At 46.0% G+C, this 17063-nt stretch overlaps 8 protein-coding genes across 8 annotated transcripts; 4 read left to right on the forward strand and 4 right to left on the reverse strand.

Annotated features, from left to right (window-relative positions):
- Positions 1-937: 937 nt before the first annotated feature.
- BGW36DRAFT_427767 (glycosyl hydrolase family 3 C-terminal domain-containing protein) lies at positions 938-2462 on the forward strand (the record flags this gene model as incomplete). The annotated part of the gene is made up of 6 exons (XM_046220455.1): positions 938-1007; positions 1153-1258; positions 1306-1470; positions 1520-1694; positions 1788-1845; positions 1900-2462. 6 exons carry the CDS (start codon positions 938-940, stop codon positions 2460-2462), a joined length of 1137 nt encoding a protein of 378 aa, XP_046072520.1.
- Positions 2463-3357: 895 nt separating this feature from the next.
- Positions 3358-5064, forward strand: BGW36DRAFT_359595 (general substrate transporter; the record flags this gene model as incomplete). The annotated part of the gene is made up of 3 exons (XM_046214087.1): positions 3358-3536; positions 3608-4144; positions 4197-5064. The coding sequence occupies 3 exons, from the start codon at positions 3358-3360 to the stop codon at positions 5062-5064; spliced, it is 1584 nt and encodes a 527-aa protein (XP_046072521.1).
- Positions 5065-5714: 650 nt separating this feature from the next.
- BGW36DRAFT_359596 (fungal-specific transcription factor domain-containing protein) lies at positions 5715-7787 on the forward strand (the record flags this gene model as incomplete). The annotated part of the gene is made up of 3 exons (XM_046214088.1): positions 5715-5783; positions 5853-6697; positions 6755-7787. The coding sequence occupies 3 exons, from the start codon at positions 5715-5717 to the stop codon at positions 7785-7787; spliced, it is 1947 nt and encodes a 648-aa protein (XP_046072522.1).
- A 270-nt stretch (positions 7788-8057) lies between these two features.
- On the reverse strand, positions 8058-8801 carry BGW36DRAFT_359597 (uncharacterized protein; the record flags this gene model as incomplete). Its single annotated transcript, XM_046214089.1, has 1 exon — positions 8058-8801. One exon carries the CDS (start codon positions 8799-8801, stop codon positions 8058-8060), a length of 744 nt encoding a protein of 247 aa, XP_046072523.1.
- Positions 8802-9530: 729 nt separating this feature from the next.
- BGW36DRAFT_359598 (uncharacterized protein) lies at positions 9531-10391 on the reverse strand (the record flags this gene model as incomplete). The annotated part of the gene is made up of 3 exons (XM_046214090.1): positions 9531-9932; positions 9974-10229; positions 10255-10391. The coding sequence occupies 3 exons, from the start codon at positions 10389-10391 to the stop codon at positions 9531-9533; spliced, it is 795 nt and encodes a 264-aa protein (XP_046072524.1).
- A 516-nt stretch (positions 10392-10907) lies between these two features.
- On the reverse strand, positions 10908-11891 carry BGW36DRAFT_450569 (uncharacterized protein; the record flags this gene model as incomplete). The annotated part of the gene is made up of 1 exon (XM_046221804.1): positions 10908-11891. The coding sequence occupies one exon, from the start codon at positions 11889-11891 to the stop codon at positions 10908-10910; it is 984 nt and encodes a 327-aa protein (XP_046072525.1).
- A 574-nt stretch (positions 11892-12465) lies between these two features.
- BGW36DRAFT_379535 (acyl-CoA dehydrogenase family protein) lies at positions 12466-14382 on the forward strand. The gene is made up of 3 exons (XM_046216217.1): positions 12466-13245; positions 13302-13896; positions 13955-14382. Exons 1-3 carry the CDS (start codon positions 12639-12641, stop codon positions 14289-14291), a joined length of 1539 nt encoding a protein of 512 aa, XP_046072526.1. The 5' UTR covers positions 12466-12638; the 3' UTR covers positions 14292-14382.
- On the reverse strand, positions 14383-16914 carry BGW36DRAFT_379536 (putative nucleolar RNA methyltransferase). Its single transcript, XM_046216218.1, has one exon. It carries the CDS (start codon positions 16842-16844, stop codon positions 14565-14567), a length of 2280 nt encoding a protein of 759 aa, XP_046072527.1. The 5' UTR covers positions 16845-16914; the 3' UTR covers positions 14383-14564.
- Positions 16915-17063: the final 149 nt, after the last annotated feature.

The following is a 17063-nucleotide window of genomic DNA, read 5'->3' on the forward strand; positions in this document are numbered from 1 at the left end:
GGCACAGAATTAGGGTATAGATTGCTAGCTCAAGTCACCACACGTATATTTGTGAATAGATACTTTCATATACATATATTGATATTCGGGGTTGATTCAACCACTATGGACACCGTAGGGAGCATCTTCGCCAGATATTCCTCCAGGAATCAGATTGTAAGCGAGTGAACCTCTAACGTTTGAAGTTGAATTGAATTCTACATTTGGACCTCCCGGTCAAGTAAAATATCAATTGATCACGGTTAAGTGGATCTCTGGCTAAAGTCAGGGCCCAAAATTTTGGCAATAAAATCATATCCGAGGTCGAAGAGCAACTGCTGTGGTTCAGCAGCAGTTTTTCCTTGATAAATAGGTATCGATTCCGGGACATGATAGCACTGCCCAAGTGTGGCGTTCCAAGAAATTTTCGTGAAGCAGAGTGATACCTGAACAACACCATCGTTTTGACAACCCTGTGTGGCTGTAATGTTGCGAATGCTTTTAGCTTCAACTGGGTAGCGTGGTATTTCTCTGTCGGTCGAGCTGCTTAATATCCAGTCCCCTTCGTCCTCCATTTCAACTACTTTTGCTCCAAGCATTGCCACTGGCAATGTACAATGCAAGCCTTGGACCTGCGGGGCTTGCAAGAATATTTCGAGCGCATGACGTCTTCCACGAGGATCTCGACATTTTACTACCGTGTGAAACAGCGATAAGCCAGTTCCCATTTCAAAGTCCACGATTCCCTCTTAGGCGCCGAGGATTCGAGTCCTTCTCCGAAGACAGCGTACTCTCGGAAGAGCTGGCAGCGGCTTACTGCTTGGGCGCGCGAAGGAGACGGAGTGATCCCGACCCCCAAACACTCTGTGTGCCATCATCCGGCACACAGCGAGCACTTCGAGAGATATAATTGCTGCCATTGCAGATTGTGCTTGGGAAGGCGCAGCCTGCTGCCATTATGACTTCTTACAACATAGTCAATGGTGTACATGCCGATGAGGACAGCTACCTTCAAGATATTCTGCGAGGTAAGTAGGGCTGGAAAGGCCTAGTTGTTAGCGATTGGTTTTGTACATACAGTGTGTCTGCGGCAATACAGGCTGGCCAGGATTTGGAAATGCCTGGGCCCCTCGGTGGCGGCGCCCCCCTTGCTCATGCGGTCTCTCAACGTAGTCCCAGAACATGTCCTGGACCCACGAGTGCGGACAATTTTGGAAACCATCAGTCTAGTCGCCGATTTTGGGATCCCTGAGAAGGCAGAAGAAAAGCACTTCGATCGGTTGGAGGACCGGGTCCTGGTGCGGAAAGCTGCTGCAGACTCGATAGTTTTGCTGAAAAATTACCACAATACCCTCCCCTGCGGAAGGATCGCTCTATTGCTGTGATCGGTCCAAATTCAAATTATGCACAATGCTGTGGTGGAAGATCTGCATCTATGGATACGGCCTATATGGTGACCCCTATAGATGGAATTCGAGTAAATGCAAAGACGTGCGGTTCTCACAAGGCGCATACTCCCATAAGGCGCTTCCTTTACTAGGGGAACACTGCGAAAAGCCGATGGCAGAGATGGCGGACCTCGGTTTTTCTTTCGCGTTTACTATGAGCCCACTGAGGCAGAACAACGTGAACTTACCGAGGAGCTTCACCTAACCCAGTCTGAAGGCTTCCTCATGGATTACGTGGACTCAAGGTTCCGGACCTACGACTTCTATGTTGGCATGAAAGGATATTTTCCCCCAGGGGAGGATGGATGATACGACTTTGGTGTCTCGGTTTGCGGCACTGGCAAGTTATACACTGACTAGCAGCTCATTGTTGATAATGCTACCAAGCAAACACCTGGCACATTCTTTTTCGGCTCGGGTACGAGAGAGGAACGAGGCGCCATGAACATGAAAGAAGGATAACGATATAAAGTGGAATTCCGTTTCGAAAGCTCTTTTACCTCCAACTTCGAACGACGAGGAGCTGTTGTTTTTGGTCCTGGAGGCTTTTGGTTCGTTGGTTGTAGGAGACTGGTGCCCCAACAAGCGATTTCAGATGCGGTAGCTGTGGCGTCTGCATCTGACCAAACCGTCATCGTGGTCAGTCTCATTGGAGAATGGGAATCCGAGGGCTACGACCGCCAGACGATGGATCTGCTGCCCCATAATTATGAGCTGGTTGAGAAGGTACTGAAACCCTGTCCGAACGCAGTGGTGGTCGTACAGAGCGGAACTACTGTGACTTGGGCACACAAGGCCCATGCACTGTTTCAGGCTTGGAATGGGGGCAATGAGGTCTGGAACTGGATTGCAGATGTTCTTTTGGAGATATCAATCCATCCAGAAAGCTCCTCATTAGATTCCCTACTCAACTCTCATCAATTCCATCATACCTCAATTTCCGGTGCGAAGAGGCTCGGGTACTCTATGGAGCGGGTGAGTATATTGCCTCCACAGTTGCAGGCACTACGGTTCAAAAGTCAACTTTTCTGGTGACATTCTGGCTAGGTATCCAATAACGGTATAGAAAATTCTAAATATCGCTGCAGTGCTACCCAAGGCGCAGGATATAATTGACCTGTTCTTCCTCACGTAACGAGTATGCCATCCTTTTCCTGTTAGGGAGATGATCGGCATACAGAAATCAAGAATCCCATTTAGATCCATCATCTTTTTGACTTTATGCCGTTACACAAACTTAGAGTCTTGCCATATGTAGCAGATAATACCCTTTTACAGCTAAAGTCTTACGATTCTAATTCTACTAATGGTCTGGAATGATCTATCTACGATTTCATTATAGTTTGATGATATTTCAAGTGACGACCTAGTATATCAGTGCTATCACTACTCTAAGAACAAGCAAGCCACCCTTTCACTAGATTATCCAGAGAGTTGTGCTTCAAGCCCCAGGATAATCTGAGGGGAGCAAGATAGCGAAGTCGAAGGATATCATTTGTTATCTTAGAAATCTAGGGCACAGGAGTCCGCATGAGACGCTGAGCAAGGTACCTGATTCGGAGAAGGCTTGGTTACACACGGTTGGTTGATTATCCATACATAGCTAGTCTGAAATCTACTTAAACATTTGGCTGGCGGAGTAAACGTATCTTGGTCAGGTAAGGAGATTAGCCTAACTACACTAAACAAGATTACAATTCATCTAGACTAACACCTTAATTGTAGTGCTAGACTACTATATATCTTATCTAAAATACATGTAGGTCGAGTTGGCATTTTCCTTGTGCCTTTCCCCGCATCTCCTTTGAGATGACGGGGCCAGGAATGTGCATATAAACATTCCAGCTTGGCGCTTTCTGAATGAATTAAAAACAGTCCCAACAGGCCCCGCAGAACACCAAAGCTTATTGAAAAGGAAGCAAGTCCTAAGATGACTGACGCAATTGTTGACTTGGAGCTCGCGAATACCAAGGAGGAAATCCCTATAGAGACTGGTGAACAAGCTTTTCGTGCCACCGATGAACAACATTCTCTTTCCGCATGGCAAGGTCTTCGCCTTCACGTTAAAGCCATTGGATGGGCCGCCTATTTCTCACTCGGCATCATCATGTGCGTCTATTTTCCTCCGTAATTCCGCTCGAAGAGTTAGATCGAAGAGTTGCTTACCGAATTGGTTGTAGGGTGGCTTTTGACCCCCAGCTTATAGGTCAATTGATAGCAACTCCGAAGTTTCAACAGGACTTCGGCAATGTATACGAAGACGGCTACATCATCGCAGCACCATGGCAGACAGGCCTTAATATGGGGGCTCCCATCGGGCAAGTCGTCGGGGCGTTCTTTGCAGGCAGTTTTATGGAGTGGATTGGACTTAAAAAGGCATTTGCAGCTTGTAACCTCCTCATTATAGGATGTGTCTTCATTCAGTTCTTTGCTCGTTCTCTTCCGGTCCTCTTGGTTGGCGAGATCCTGGCCGGTCTTGTCCTAGGGTGCTTTGTGGTGATTGCGCCAGCCTACGCATCTGAAGTTGCTCCCCTCGCGCTGCGTGGTCCTATTACAGCCTCGATCAATCTCTGCTTTGCTGCGGGGCAGTTGATTGCCAACGGTACGGTGGATGGAACACAGAAACTCACTACACACTGGGCCTACAGCATTCCCTTCTCGATCCAATGGCTATGGCCTATCATTATCATCGTTGGCTATCCATTCGCCCCAGAAAGGTACGATATACTTTCCCCATTGATTCGATAGCTTGATACTAAACGATTCAAGTCCTTGGTGGCTGCAGCGACAAGGACGTCTCAAGGAGGCTGAACATGCTCTGGGTCGCCTGTCGTCTTCTACGGTCGATATCAGGGCGGCTCTTGTCGCTATTATCGAAACTGACCGCGCGGAGCGAGAAATGCAAATTAACTCCAGCTACCTAGATTGTTTCCGAGGCACTAACCTCCGTCGAACAATTATCTCGATTGCTGTAATGAGTATCCAGGTATTCTCGGGTATATATCTTGCATCCTACTCAACCTACTTCTTTGAAGTTGCTGGATTGCCAACCGATCAAGCTTTCAACATGGGTGTCGGCTTCATTGCACTTGGATTCTTCGCAACCGTATTGTCGTGGTTCTTTCTCTCTTACGTCGGACGACGGACCCTTTACAATGTCGGGCTGGCCGCATTGACAACCGTTCAGTTTCTCATCGGGGCCCTAGACTGTGCACCTAATTACTTGAATCGGCCGGGAATTGCCTGGGCTGAGAGTGTCCTAATGATGATCTGGTACTTCATCTACTCACTGTCGATCGGGCCAATCGGCTATGTGATCCTTTGCGAAGTCTCCGCCGTTCGTGTCCGGGCAAAGACCATTGCAATCTCGTTAGCTGTAGAAGCTCTGGCAACAATTTTGATGACTGTCGTCTTCCCATATATGATTAACCCGGATGAGGCCAATATGCGAGGGAAAGTCGGCTTCTTCTTTGGAGGGCTCTCTCTTTTGTCCTTGGTTTGGTCATGGACGAGTCTTCCAGAACTAAGAGGACGGACATATTATGAGTTGGACATCCTATTTGATCAAAAAATAAAGATCAAAGACTTCCCTAAAACTGTTATTTCAGATAGGAAAGATGTAAAGGAAGCCAGTTAGTCTACAAATATACTTAAACGTATAGCTACATTAAGAGGTTTCGTATAGTGTGTAAGGTGTGCTAGATATGAAAAAGGAACAATATTGTTTTCTATAGCTAGTTAAATGAATTTAGGATTATAGTGGCTTCTATAATTGCCTATTAAATGAAGCTTATAAGGCTAATTTCTCATCTAATTGCCGCAACCAAAATATTACTCCTACTTGAAGAATGCGGCTACCACGATCCAATGTAGTGGCGAGGGAGCTCGTCAGCCAATACATTCTTACTTTGCGATCCAAATGCGGATAAAATATCCTCGATACTATGGAAAAACTAAGCTGCTTACCCCTAGTGATTCATTCGTAAATAGGTGTCTGGTGAATGCCCCTAAAAATTGTTAAACCGGACAAAAATCTTATTAATGAACCAGTTCGTGCTTTTACATGGCGTATGGCTCAACCGATGACTATACACTGGTTGTTGGCCAATCAGCGGAGAGTGTTTCACTATTTTTGGCCTAGTGATTATCCAGCCAACAGTGATTATCCGAACTTAGCAACCACGATGTTTTGAACATCAACTGAAAAGGGCTAGTATTGTCAATGCACATACAGATATATATTGTGATCTCATTTATTGCACTCGCAGTATTACGGACTCCTACATAATGAAAATCAAAAGGACCAGAAACCGCCCCACCAAGTCCTGTCTCGAATGCAATAGAAGAAAGCAAAAGGTGAGTTAGATTGTCTACAACTACCTTGGTACATTCTATGAATCAATATTTAGTTATTTATGCATTTAGTGCGACCGCAAATCTCCATGTCGGCATTGTATCAGTCGCGGTGTAGCAGGCCGCTGTATCTACCAAGAACAACCCAAGCAACCTATAAATCAAACATCTAATAAAAAGCCTGCCAGTCACGGCTCCGAAGGCAGTGAATCAAATGCATCAGATTTCGAGGAAAGTTCAGATCTTGGATATACGACACATGGATCTGGCGCCCTCCGAGAAATTGAAAAGATTGCGTCCTTTCCACCACCAAAAGCGAGAGTTGGTAGAGGTGGATCTACATGTCTTCTGAATCGGCACATTATCCAACAATCTCTGCCTCATAAGACAGTTATGGACCTTCTTACTCGTACATTTTTCAAGGAAATAAATCGAGTGTATGAGGTGGTTTATGAGCCTATATTTTGGCGGGATTACGATGAATGGTGGTCGAAGCCCGATAATAACGACAGCGACATTAATAAGCTAGACTTTGCGCTTCTTATGATTCGCATTTGTATTTTGAGCACGCATATTCTTGCAGTAACGGACAGAGATATTACCTCACAGAATAATTTGCTAGCCGAATACTCGCAATCGCCGGGCAAGCTCGAAAACAATCTATGCTGTCTAGCTGCAGATTTGGAATCCAAGCGGCCACAGAAACACTCTTTCCTTGTTGTTCAGCATATGTTCTTTCGAGTATGCTATCTCAAAAACAAAGGTAAAATCAAACATAGCTGGTTTGTTCTGGCAGATACCGTGAAGGAGGCCCACGAGATCGGTCTCCATTTGGAGGATACACTCACGCTAGATATGAGTGAGCTAGACCGAGAGTTGCGGAGACGACTTTTTTGGAGCCTTTACGTTTGGGATCGGTATTTTTTCCTGCCCTCTCTCTTCTTTCTCATTCGGCGCTAAAACCCAATGAATAGATTTATGTGTACATTCCTTGGCCGCTGGCCACTCATTCCAGAGGATCACTGCGATATTTCTCTTCCGCATGACAGCATCCAAGCCATCACAACAACACCAGAAGTCCTTACCCATTTTACAGATCGACTCTATCATATCCATGTTGCACGGTTCATCTCGAAGACTATGGGTTCAAAGTCTTGGAAGATGGATCAGTATGATCCTGTTGTGGTGGCTCAGAATCATGCACGTTTCGAAAAGGAAATTCTCTGCAAACTTCCTAGAGCACTCTCTCTTACTATGGCCGATACAAGCTGGGACGTCGCCTTCCCGGTGCTGGCCGTGAAACGTGAAGATCTGCACCTATCGCTGTACGCTGCTGTTGCTGGTTTATATCGTGGATTCACGAATCCCTGGGAACAAAATACCAATAGTGATAACGTGCAGGAGGAAGAACCTTCTGTTCTAGTGATAACCTATTTTGAACGATTAATCACAGAGCTGTGTAATATTCTTGATTCCTCTATGAGATTGTACGAAATGTGCCAAAACAATCCTCATACCGAGGGGCTTTTCATGATACCAATGTCTATGGTTGAAGCACTTTCCCAAATCGGGCTATGCTTTAGGGCAGCAGAGTCACAAAAAGCGGCAAAATGGGCCATGCGGAATGCTGAATGGGCGAGGGCAATCAATTACAGGTTACAATTTGACGTCTGTAAGAAGTTCGGTGCAGCGTATGCAGTGCTGAAACATCAGAGCCAAAATTCACGAATCGCCAAGCAGGGAATGCTGATATTATCGGAACTGGCTTCACAGATTCAATCTTTCTCTAACTCGGGAAAGTCGATTTTTGCGAATATTCAGTCCTCTCCTACTGAGGAGGGTTTGTCATTTACCACTGGGAACGTCGCATGGGAGAATATGGACCAAGTTCCGGCTTTCCCTCTCGATCAGTCTACTATTGACGACAGGCTTTTCGACTGGGTAGACTTCGCAACTTCCTCTGACCGCTCCTGGTTCTTCGACGCTCAGGCTGAGTTGTTCGCCTAGAGTGAATATTAATATTCGCCCTCGAATTATAAATTAGTTGTGGTGTTGAAAGTTGTTTCTTGTATAACAACGTTCATTGGCCGATTTTCTAAAAATCTCCCCAAACCAACACACATAATTTTTATTTCAGGCACTCCTCTCAGAAGAAATAATCATTTGCACTGATGTGCCGGTAACCATGGCATACCACAATTATAACAGAAATGTTGTCCGCAGTGGCATCTCAAAGCGGGAGTGTCAGTATAGAAACTTTTTAGGCAACGAATCTTCTCAAGATTTGACTAACCTCATATGCAGACAACCGTCGATTCTCTCGATCACCACACCACATCTACAACACGCTTTCCATCTATGCGACATAGCCAGTTCAATAAGCTTGTCTTCGGCATCCACACATTTTCCTAGATGAAAAGGCCTTTTGCATTTTATGCACGTCCTCCCTTTACACGTAGAGCAATTGCCGGAATTTCCACGGATGTTGGTAGGTAGAATATATTGTGAGCATGCTCTAATAGCGCAATATGTTCGGTTCTCATCATTTGTTTCGATAAGTTTCTCCCGAAACCTTCTCGCCAGATCTTCGTGTTTAGGCTCTTTGATTAGGGTTATCGACAATTCCATACCGCAACATTGAGGTGGGAACACGGTATTCTGGTCTAAGCTCAACCTGATCATTTTTAAAACGCAGTCTTCGCAGTATTGATGGGAGCATGGTAGTCGAAGTATGTCGAACATAGTGCAGGTCTCTTGACATGCCACACAGTCAAACGCAACAAGGGCTAGGTCACTGTTTGAGTTCTTCTGTGAATTGGAGATATTGGTATCGATATCGAGGAAATTGTCTTCATCAGTATCATAAATTTCAATATTACCGCTGGCGAGATCTTCAATTTCTTCTCTAAAAGTCTCCAGAGCTATTCTAAAATCGATTACTCCATTTTCGAGTGTTGTTCGAAGCTCTTGAATCTCATCAAGCAAGATATTCCGCACAAGAATGGCTGATGCTCGGTCCATATTGCAAAACTTGATGTTGTCCTGGTATGGCTATCTACAATCTGACGATTCATTCTTTATTACATGATTTTGGACGTCATTATGATCCGATGACTGCATACGGGTCGGGGCTGCAGGTCACTCGAACACGTATCTATTCTTTCGCAATATGTGTGCAAGATTTAATTATAAAAATGTGAGGGAAGAGTTGATTGTTTCAAACAAAATTGAAGTTAGGGTCATATTCTACTTAGCCACACGTTGTTTAGTCCATTGATTCTAGGTATCAATTTCATACAACGGATTAAGCAAACAAATACTCTAGAAAGACTCAATATAAATTCTGAACTTGCAAAGAGGTGACATCTCCTAAGTGCCCAAGAACCGGTATTAAACAATAAATCGAAAATCAACTGAATATTTCAACCTCCACTTTAGACGGAAGAGTAACTCGGTCCTTTTATGCTGACTTCTTGGACAACTGGCTGAAGCCAAACAATTTCAACAAAGCTATTTTATGTACGAATAAGTTTATTTTCCCCTTATGCAAGGCGGCTTAGACTCACCTCTACCAAGTAGACACGGTCTCCTGCGCGGCTTGATGGGAACAACTTGGTTCGAGTAGCGCTGTCTTTCGCATTTGCATCTGTACCAATCCAATTCGCATCCATAGCAAAATCTTGCACCACAGGGGCACCTATACGTATGATCATTGTCAGTCCTTTCCCAAAAGAAAATCTAGAAATATGCTTACTTAATGTCATCCCAGCAACCAATTCGTTCTACTAATCGGCGACAATTAAAACACTGCTTCCACCCTTTCTCTTTTGCCAAGGCTAGGATTTCCCGAAAGTCTCCATTTCCAGGGCATTCTTTCTCAGCATGTGCTGCAGACTTGCAAAGGATGCATGTCTCCATATCACACTCTTGACATAGGGCGGTTTTACCCTTGATGTACTCTGAAAGCACATATCTGGAGCATGTACCTTTTGAACAGTAGGTGGGATTTTTGTCGTTGTGTTCAATACATGTCAACCGATAGGTGTGCGCAGTAAGCTCATTAACCAAGGATTCGATGTCTTGAGTCTGCAAAGCCAATCTACAACACTTGGTTGGAAATTTGGTTTCGTCGAACAAGGACCGATTGACTAGCTGCGTTACGCATTTGCGACAATAGAATGTCCGCAGCGAACCCGGACTATTTCAAAGTCATTCTTGGCAGTATTGCAGCCAGCACAGAGGGTCTTTTCTTTTGAGCTGCTGGAGCTCTTGCCTTCTAATTGAGAGGCCGTAGAGCGGGAAAATTGGCACTTTTCGTCTTGCTTTTTCATTGGAAGATCCAACCAGTATGGAACGCCTTCAAATTGCTTCTGGCCATAGTTTCGGCCATAGCCATTAGCAAAAGAGATGCTATTTTCGTGCGAAGAATCTGGGAAGAGGTTAGCAAAACTGTGATTATTTTGAATCCTATAACATTCGCCGGCTTTTTCTATCGAATACCAGGAGGGCAACTAGCTTGCTTTCAGTTTCCTTCCACTGCTCGAAAATCGAAGTGTTAGTGACTTCAGTATATGAAGGTGGGTGGGCAAGAGCTCCCTTTTCGGCTTCCATTTTGCTGAGGTTCTTTTTCTTGGTCCTTGAGGGAAGAAAGAGTTGTTTCCCCAGTGAAGTAAAACTGAAACATGAAAATATTACAATTCCGAGTTCGTGGTTGTGGTTTTGTCATTATGATCAGTGCATTCTATATGTTGAGTCTGTGAAAATTCGATGCAATAACTCTAAATATTAACACTATTAATAATGACTAGAGCCTCGCCCAGCTGGGCAAACATGGCATGATAATGCACTTCAAGATGCCTATCTTCCGCCGTCGACACTCGGTGCACATCGCACTCCCGCAACGATGACACTGACAGAGCCCTAATTTTGACTGAGTAGAGCACACATCGCATATATGGCTGGTATGTACTCTATACCATGCTCCGCCGTGTTGACATTCGTCATTGTTTCCCGGTGTGCTTTCCTGATCATCTCCGAAGCAGTCTATACTAGTCTTACCCAGGGTATAAAACCGCCTACCAATGTCTCCAGTCAGTGGAACATCGTAGGAGAGCTCCGAGCGTCAACTTACAAGGTGCGACTGCAGCTATAGCTGCGGCAATATTTACACTCAATTAGTCGATGACAGATATGGCATTGCTGCCATCTTTCCTGCTCGGTAATATTCTGGTTCCTTCTTATAACTTGAGAGGGCTCCAATTCTTCATTTCCCTTAACGGCACATGCACTCTCTGTCCTATTTTTGCCATGATACTCCATATACTTTCCTCTTAGATATAACTCTGTTTCTTTGTCAATGCAGGGCTGGAATAAAGGCAGCGATATCTCCTGGCCACAGCAGTGCGGCGGGGTGAATACTGTCCGAAGAGTAGATTTCAAAAGGAGGTTACTGGCGCAGTTATGGCAGTATTCGTCAGAGCAATGAAACCGTACTACCTCGTTTGCCTCTTTTATATGTTTGCATGCTTTACATTGCTTGAAGGTGAAAGAAGAGCTGAAAGAAGTAACGTCAGAGACCCTGTAATTGAGGTGTTGCAGTGCCAGTGGTCTGATCGAGAAGTTTGGTGGTGCAAAATTACTTGGAAGTGGCGGCACGGCTGGGAGGCCATTCAATTGAGCTTGCTCAGTTACTTTTGAGCTGGACCTTAAGCGATCATGAATGGATCGAGAATATTGGCTCGAGGCACTTTTGGCATCGTCTTGGTCGGACTCTTCAAAGTCAAAATAAAAGCTACGCGCCTCATCTTGTTTGAGAATATCTTCGACCAAGAGAGTCGGCTCTTCACCAGAGGGTGAGTCTGGATCGGGGATAGTCCTATCAGGTCGTTGGTCGTAGGAGTCAATGATGTTGTCAAGCTGGTTCTCTGCTGACTGGTTGCTCAGCGTGTTTATGGGATCAAGCATGTCGGTTAATTCGGTGGGCTTCTCTGTGTCGGATAGGGACAGTCGTGAGGACTTCCATGGAATGAAACATGTACAGTGTGATGATCCCGGGGTAGAGTAGTCATGGCATAAATCCAGTGGAAAAATGACACATGTCATAGCAATCATTCCTCTGGTGTCTCCCTCCAATGCCAGATACTGCCATGATGAATACTTGGAAACCAGGCCGAGACCACATGGGATGAGTATCGCGGAATATCATAACGCTACCGCTCACTTCCAAAGACAAGTCAGTGCCGTAATACGCTGCCCTAGTATATAAAAAAGGTCGGCCGGTGCATTATATCGCAGAAAGAGTAGTAGCAGTAGTAGTATTGAGTAGTAAAGAATGACGATCTGTAGGGTGGGTGTAAGTGAAAAAAATAAGGTGTAATGTAAATTTACTGTAAATTAAGCCGATGAAATATAAATTGACGTATAGAGTTTGCAAATTTTTCAACCACATGCTTAATATATATGTATATCATTAGTTTATTGGCTGATTTACCCCATTTTATTGATGATGACTAAGATGTGGCGTAATTACGTATTACTGTCAATTGACCAAAGTTACGTAAACTTACTATCCAAACGATCTGCAGCCCCAGACGCAGCATGTGGGACTGACACGCACGGGCCAATGGGACGCCGGGTATTTCCATTTACGATGAGCCTCGGCTGCCGGTTGTGTCAGCGTTATTCGGCCCAGTCTTCAATGTTGCTGCGTCCCATCTGAAGACACAGCACAGTGTTTTCTCTTTCTCTTAACTAGTGTCTCTGTCTCCTGTCACCTGTCTCCTATTCTTGTATGCTTGGTCTGGTATCACCTACACATTCTCCAGCAAAAGCGCATTGTCATTTACTCCACTTTTCACCATGCCGCATTCCTCGTTGACACGTGCTGAGGTGGCCAAGCACAACACTACAGAAGACCTCTGGGTGATCATCGACCACAAGGTCTACGATGTGTCGGACTTTGTAGACGCTCACCCCGGTGGCAGCGTTGTTCTCGCCCAAGTAGCCGGCAAGGACGCCACTGTCGATTTCTACCAGCTACATCGCCAAGAAGTCCTAACCAAATACAAGGACCTGTGCATTGGCACCTTGGAAGGCGAGAAGCCAGAAGTCATCGAGCAGAAACCAGGCGACCTGAGCCCCGTACCGTATGCAGAGCCTCTCTGGCTACGACCCGAGTTTAGCAGCCCGTATTTCAAAGACAGCCATCGCCGCCTGCAGAAAGCATTCCGCGAATTTACCGACCAATATATTACCCCGGAGGCCCAGGCTAAGGAAAAGGATGGCACTTATATCAGTCAAGAGCTGATTGACCGCATGGCCGAGACCAACATCTTGGCCATGCGATTGGGCCCGGGAGAGCACTTGCACAACAGGAAATTGCTGGGCGGCGTAGTTGATGGCAAGGAGTTTGACGCTTTTCATGACTTGATTGCCTCCCAGGAGATGGTTCGCGCCGGCGCACGAGGTATGATCTTGTCGTTTTGCTACATATTTGACACAATCTAACTTGGAAATCTTCAGGCTACCAAGACGGAAACATGGCCGGCATGGCTATCAGTTTGACAGCGGTGAAACAGTGGCTCAGGAACAAACCATTGAAGGATCAATTGATGGAAGAAGTTCTTTCAGGCAAGAAAAAGATGTGCCTTGCCATTACAGAAGCTTTTGCGGGTTCTGACGTCGCGGGACTCCGTACGACTGCCGAGAAGACACCCGACGGAAAATACTATATCGTTAACGGAACCAAGAAATGGATCACAAACGGCATGTTCGCCGACTACTTTGTTACCGGATGTCGCACCAAGAAGGGATTCTCAGTTCTTCTCATCCCTCGTGGCGAAGGTGTAGACACGACACAGATCAAGACATCTTACTCCACCACCGCGGCCACGGCCTTCGTCCAGTTCGAAAATGTCAAAGTACCCATCGAAAATCTACTAGGCGAGGAAGATAAGGGCTTTGCAGTTATCATGAGCAATTTCAACCACGAGCGTTTCATGATGGCCGCTGGCGTCATCCGCTTTTCTCGTCTCATTGTTGAGGAGTGCCTGAAATGGTGCAACCAGCGCATTGTCTTCAAGAAACCCCTCATTGAACAACCCGCCATTCGCCAAAAGTAAGCTACCTTCCCCTAGTCTTTGGTTTCTTATAAATGCTAACAAGCAATACACAAGACTGGCCAAGATGATCTCCCACGTTGAAGCAAACCAAGCCTGGCTCGAAGCAATCACCTACCAGATGTGTCAAATGACTTACGCCGAACAAGCCAAGCACCTTGCTGGCCCGATTGCTCTCATCAAATCTTACTCCACCCAATCCGCCGGTGAAATTGCCAGTGCTGCAACCAACATCTTTGGTGGTCGAGGATTGACTCAATCAGGTATGGGTAAGATCATTGAGAACTTTAACCGGGGCTACAAATTCGATGCCATCCTCGGTGGCACAGAGGAGATCTTGGCAGATTTGGGCGTCAGACAGGCCGTTAAGGGATTCCCCAAGGCTATGCTTTAAATTTCTCTCCTGAGTTCATGTTCAATTAATCAACTATAGTGTAAATACATCAGTTCCATTTGTTCATGTGATACGGGTTTAAGATAAATGATGTCAATTTATCAATTGATGCATGCTTTGCATATAAAGTATCTAGCCACAAAATATACAATAAAATAACTTTTCACAAAACAAAACGCCCAGTTCAATGCCACAAAAACATAGAAGACGAAGTGATCAAGACGGGTTAAATTAACGTTGCTAATTGTCTATAACCTCAATAGCTGTCCTCGTCTATTTCGGCCCTTTCTTGCCCTTCTTGGCTTTCTTTGATCCTGGACTTGACGTAGAAGGTTCCGAATTGGACTGTGTTGGTTGGGAATCTGTTTTATTTTTCTCCTTTTCTTTCTTGCTCTTCTTCGAGTTCTTTACTGTAGATTTCGCTTCTTCGGCAGAGCCATCCTCTTTTGCAGAAGCAGAAGGAGCTTGATCATCCCTTTTGTCAGCTTTTTTTGTTTGTTTTCCAAGCACCGCCTTAGGGTTGAGACCCTTTCTCCTCAGGCGATTGCGCTCACCGCGAGCGATAAGCTCAGCGTCTTCATCTTCGTTGAAAGGGCCGAAATTATCTTCCTCGCCAAGAAGGCCATCTTCGTCTGTTATAGGCGTCTTGTCAATAACTTCTTCCTCACTCTCGCCAGCATTTGTCGAGTCCGCCTTTGAGCCATTCGTAGCAGCCCCATTCGCCACTGCATTATCAGTCTTTCCAGCAGGGCTAGGACCAGTCTTCTTCAACTTGCAAACGAAAAAGCCATCCACGTTCTCTCGGTGAGGGAAGTAACGCCTGGTTAGACGCATCTTCTCGTCGAATTTCTTGCCCATGTAGCTTATGAATCCTTCAGACCCAAAGCTACCTAGACCAGTGTCCACGAGTTTAACATTCGGGCGTTTACGCAGAACGTATTGCACAACTTGCTCGTTCTCTTCGACGGTAACACTGCATGTGGAATATACAATGTAGCCTCCAGTCTTGGAGTGATGATCTGTCGAGTCGATGGCTGCGAGAAGAAGCTGTTTCTGCATGTGCGGGATAGCGAGGAAATCGCGCTCAGTTTTGTTCGTTTTGACGCTAGGGTCTTTGGAAATAACTCCTGTTCCGGTGCAGGGAGCGTCAAGAAGAATGCGATCGAATCCTCCAAGAATTTTAGGGAAAGCTTCCCGAGCATCGTAATTGCACACAATCACGTTCTGGCACCCGAGACGATGAATGTTACCAATCAGACCCTTAGCACGAGGCTTACTAGCATCATTGGCTAGGACAACACCGGTATTGCGCATGAGAGCGGAGATGTATGTGGTTTTACCACCTGGAGCCGAAGCCATATCGAGAATGCGTTCACCAGGCTGGGGAGCGAGAGCCATGACGGGCAAGAAGGATGATGCGGCTTGTAGAATGTAATGGCCAGCGAGGTATTCAGGTGTAGCACCGAGAGGAACTGCCGACTCGAAGACCTGCAAGCCAACCTTTGACCACTTCCCAACTGGTTCCAAGACAACACCTCTATTTATCAAGGCTTGAGCAAGAGTACGTCGATTGGTGCGCAGGGTGTTGGTACGGATGACTACAGGACGGGGTGCCTCATTTGCTTCGAAAAAGGCGAATGCTTCCATGGGGGTGAACAGCGACATCAGCTTCTCAGCCAAATGTGAGTTATATCCGTAATATGTGCAAAAGTCGTCTAGGAGAAGCTGCATGTAGTCTGCTCGGGACTTATCGGGCTGGCCGAGGGATTTCATGTCACCAAGCACTCGAAGGGTATCCGTGATTCTTGTCCGGAGAAGTTGCATGCTGGGAGCAACTCCTGCCTTGGCGGCCGAGTCGACATCACCAAATATATCAGGACGCTCGCCAGCAATGTTAGTTTGCATCGCCGAGTCCTGCATTTCCTGCCTTGCTTCTTCCTCCTCTAATTCGCGCTGTTCGTCAAGCTTTCGTGAAAGGCCCTCGATGTTTGCTGCTGTAAGCTTTTCCTCCGCATCAGACTCGTCATCGTCTGAAAACATTTTTTCGCGAGGGTGGTCTTCCTCGTCGGAGTCAAATACAGATCCCTCGTCGAATTTCTCCACATTATCGTCTTCATCATCATCATCCTTCTCCAACATACTATTCTCAGATCCATCGCTGACTCCATCCAGATCACCAAATTCGTCGGCCATCAAGTCGTCCAAGTCAGGCGCACTACCGCTTCCCCAGCCATCGTCATCCTCATCTTCTGATTCAGGTTCGGGTACTATTGGCTTTTGCACAGTCTTCTTTTTCTTTTCAGCTTTCGAAACCTTCGCAGGCACGGAAGCGCCATTGAGTTTCTTCTCCTTGCCATTTACAGCCGCACCATTGACCTTGGTCTTGAGCTTTTTGTTTCCTTGGGCCGGCTCGACTTCTGCTTTCCGACGCTTTTTTCCGCCCTCTGCTTTAGCGTCGGCCTCAGCGGCTTTTCGCTTCTTGATCATTGAGATAGTAGCCTCGTCCAATGGAGGAGGAGGCCCCTGCTTTTTCATACGGCGACCGACACCCATATTTGCAATTTCTGACGAGTTGGCTCGCCCGATTTGTTATTGGTGTGTTGGTGTTGAACGCAGATATCGGCCTCGCTGGTGCCGATATTTTTTTTTCCTGAGTGAAGCGGTGAAATTTGGCAGAATGGCCCCACAACAGGCGGTGAAGAGGAAACAGCTCCCCACAAGCCAACAGCCTGAACACCCCGAGCGGCAGTGATAACCCTCTAATTCTGCTTC

This window comes from Talaromyces proteolyticus (assembly GCF_021365285.1).
Source record: "Talaromyces proteolyticus strain PMI_201 chromosome Unknown BGW36scaffold_6, whole genome shotgun sequence".
Classification (NCBI taxonomy): Eukaryota; Fungi; Ascomycota; class Eurotiomycetes; order Eurotiales; family Trichocomaceae; genus Talaromyces; species Talaromyces proteolyticus.

Coding starts and splice junctions, on each gene's coding strand:
- BGW36DRAFT_379535 (XM_046216217.1), top strand. CDS start 12,639: ATGCCGCATTCCTCGTTGACACGTGCTGAGGTGGCCAAGCACAACACT. Junction 13,246..13,301: donor GGTTCGCGCCGGCGCACGAG/GTATGATCTTGT, acceptor GGAAATCTTCAG/GCTACCAAGACGGAAACATG. Junction 13,897..13,954: donor CAACCCGCCATTCGCCAAAA/GTAAGCTACCTT, acceptor GCAATACACAAG/ACTGGCCAAGATGATCTCCC.
- BGW36DRAFT_379536 (XM_046216218.1), bottom strand. CDS start 16,844: ATGGGTGTCGGTCGCCGTATGAAAAAGCAGGGGCCTCCTCCTCCATTG.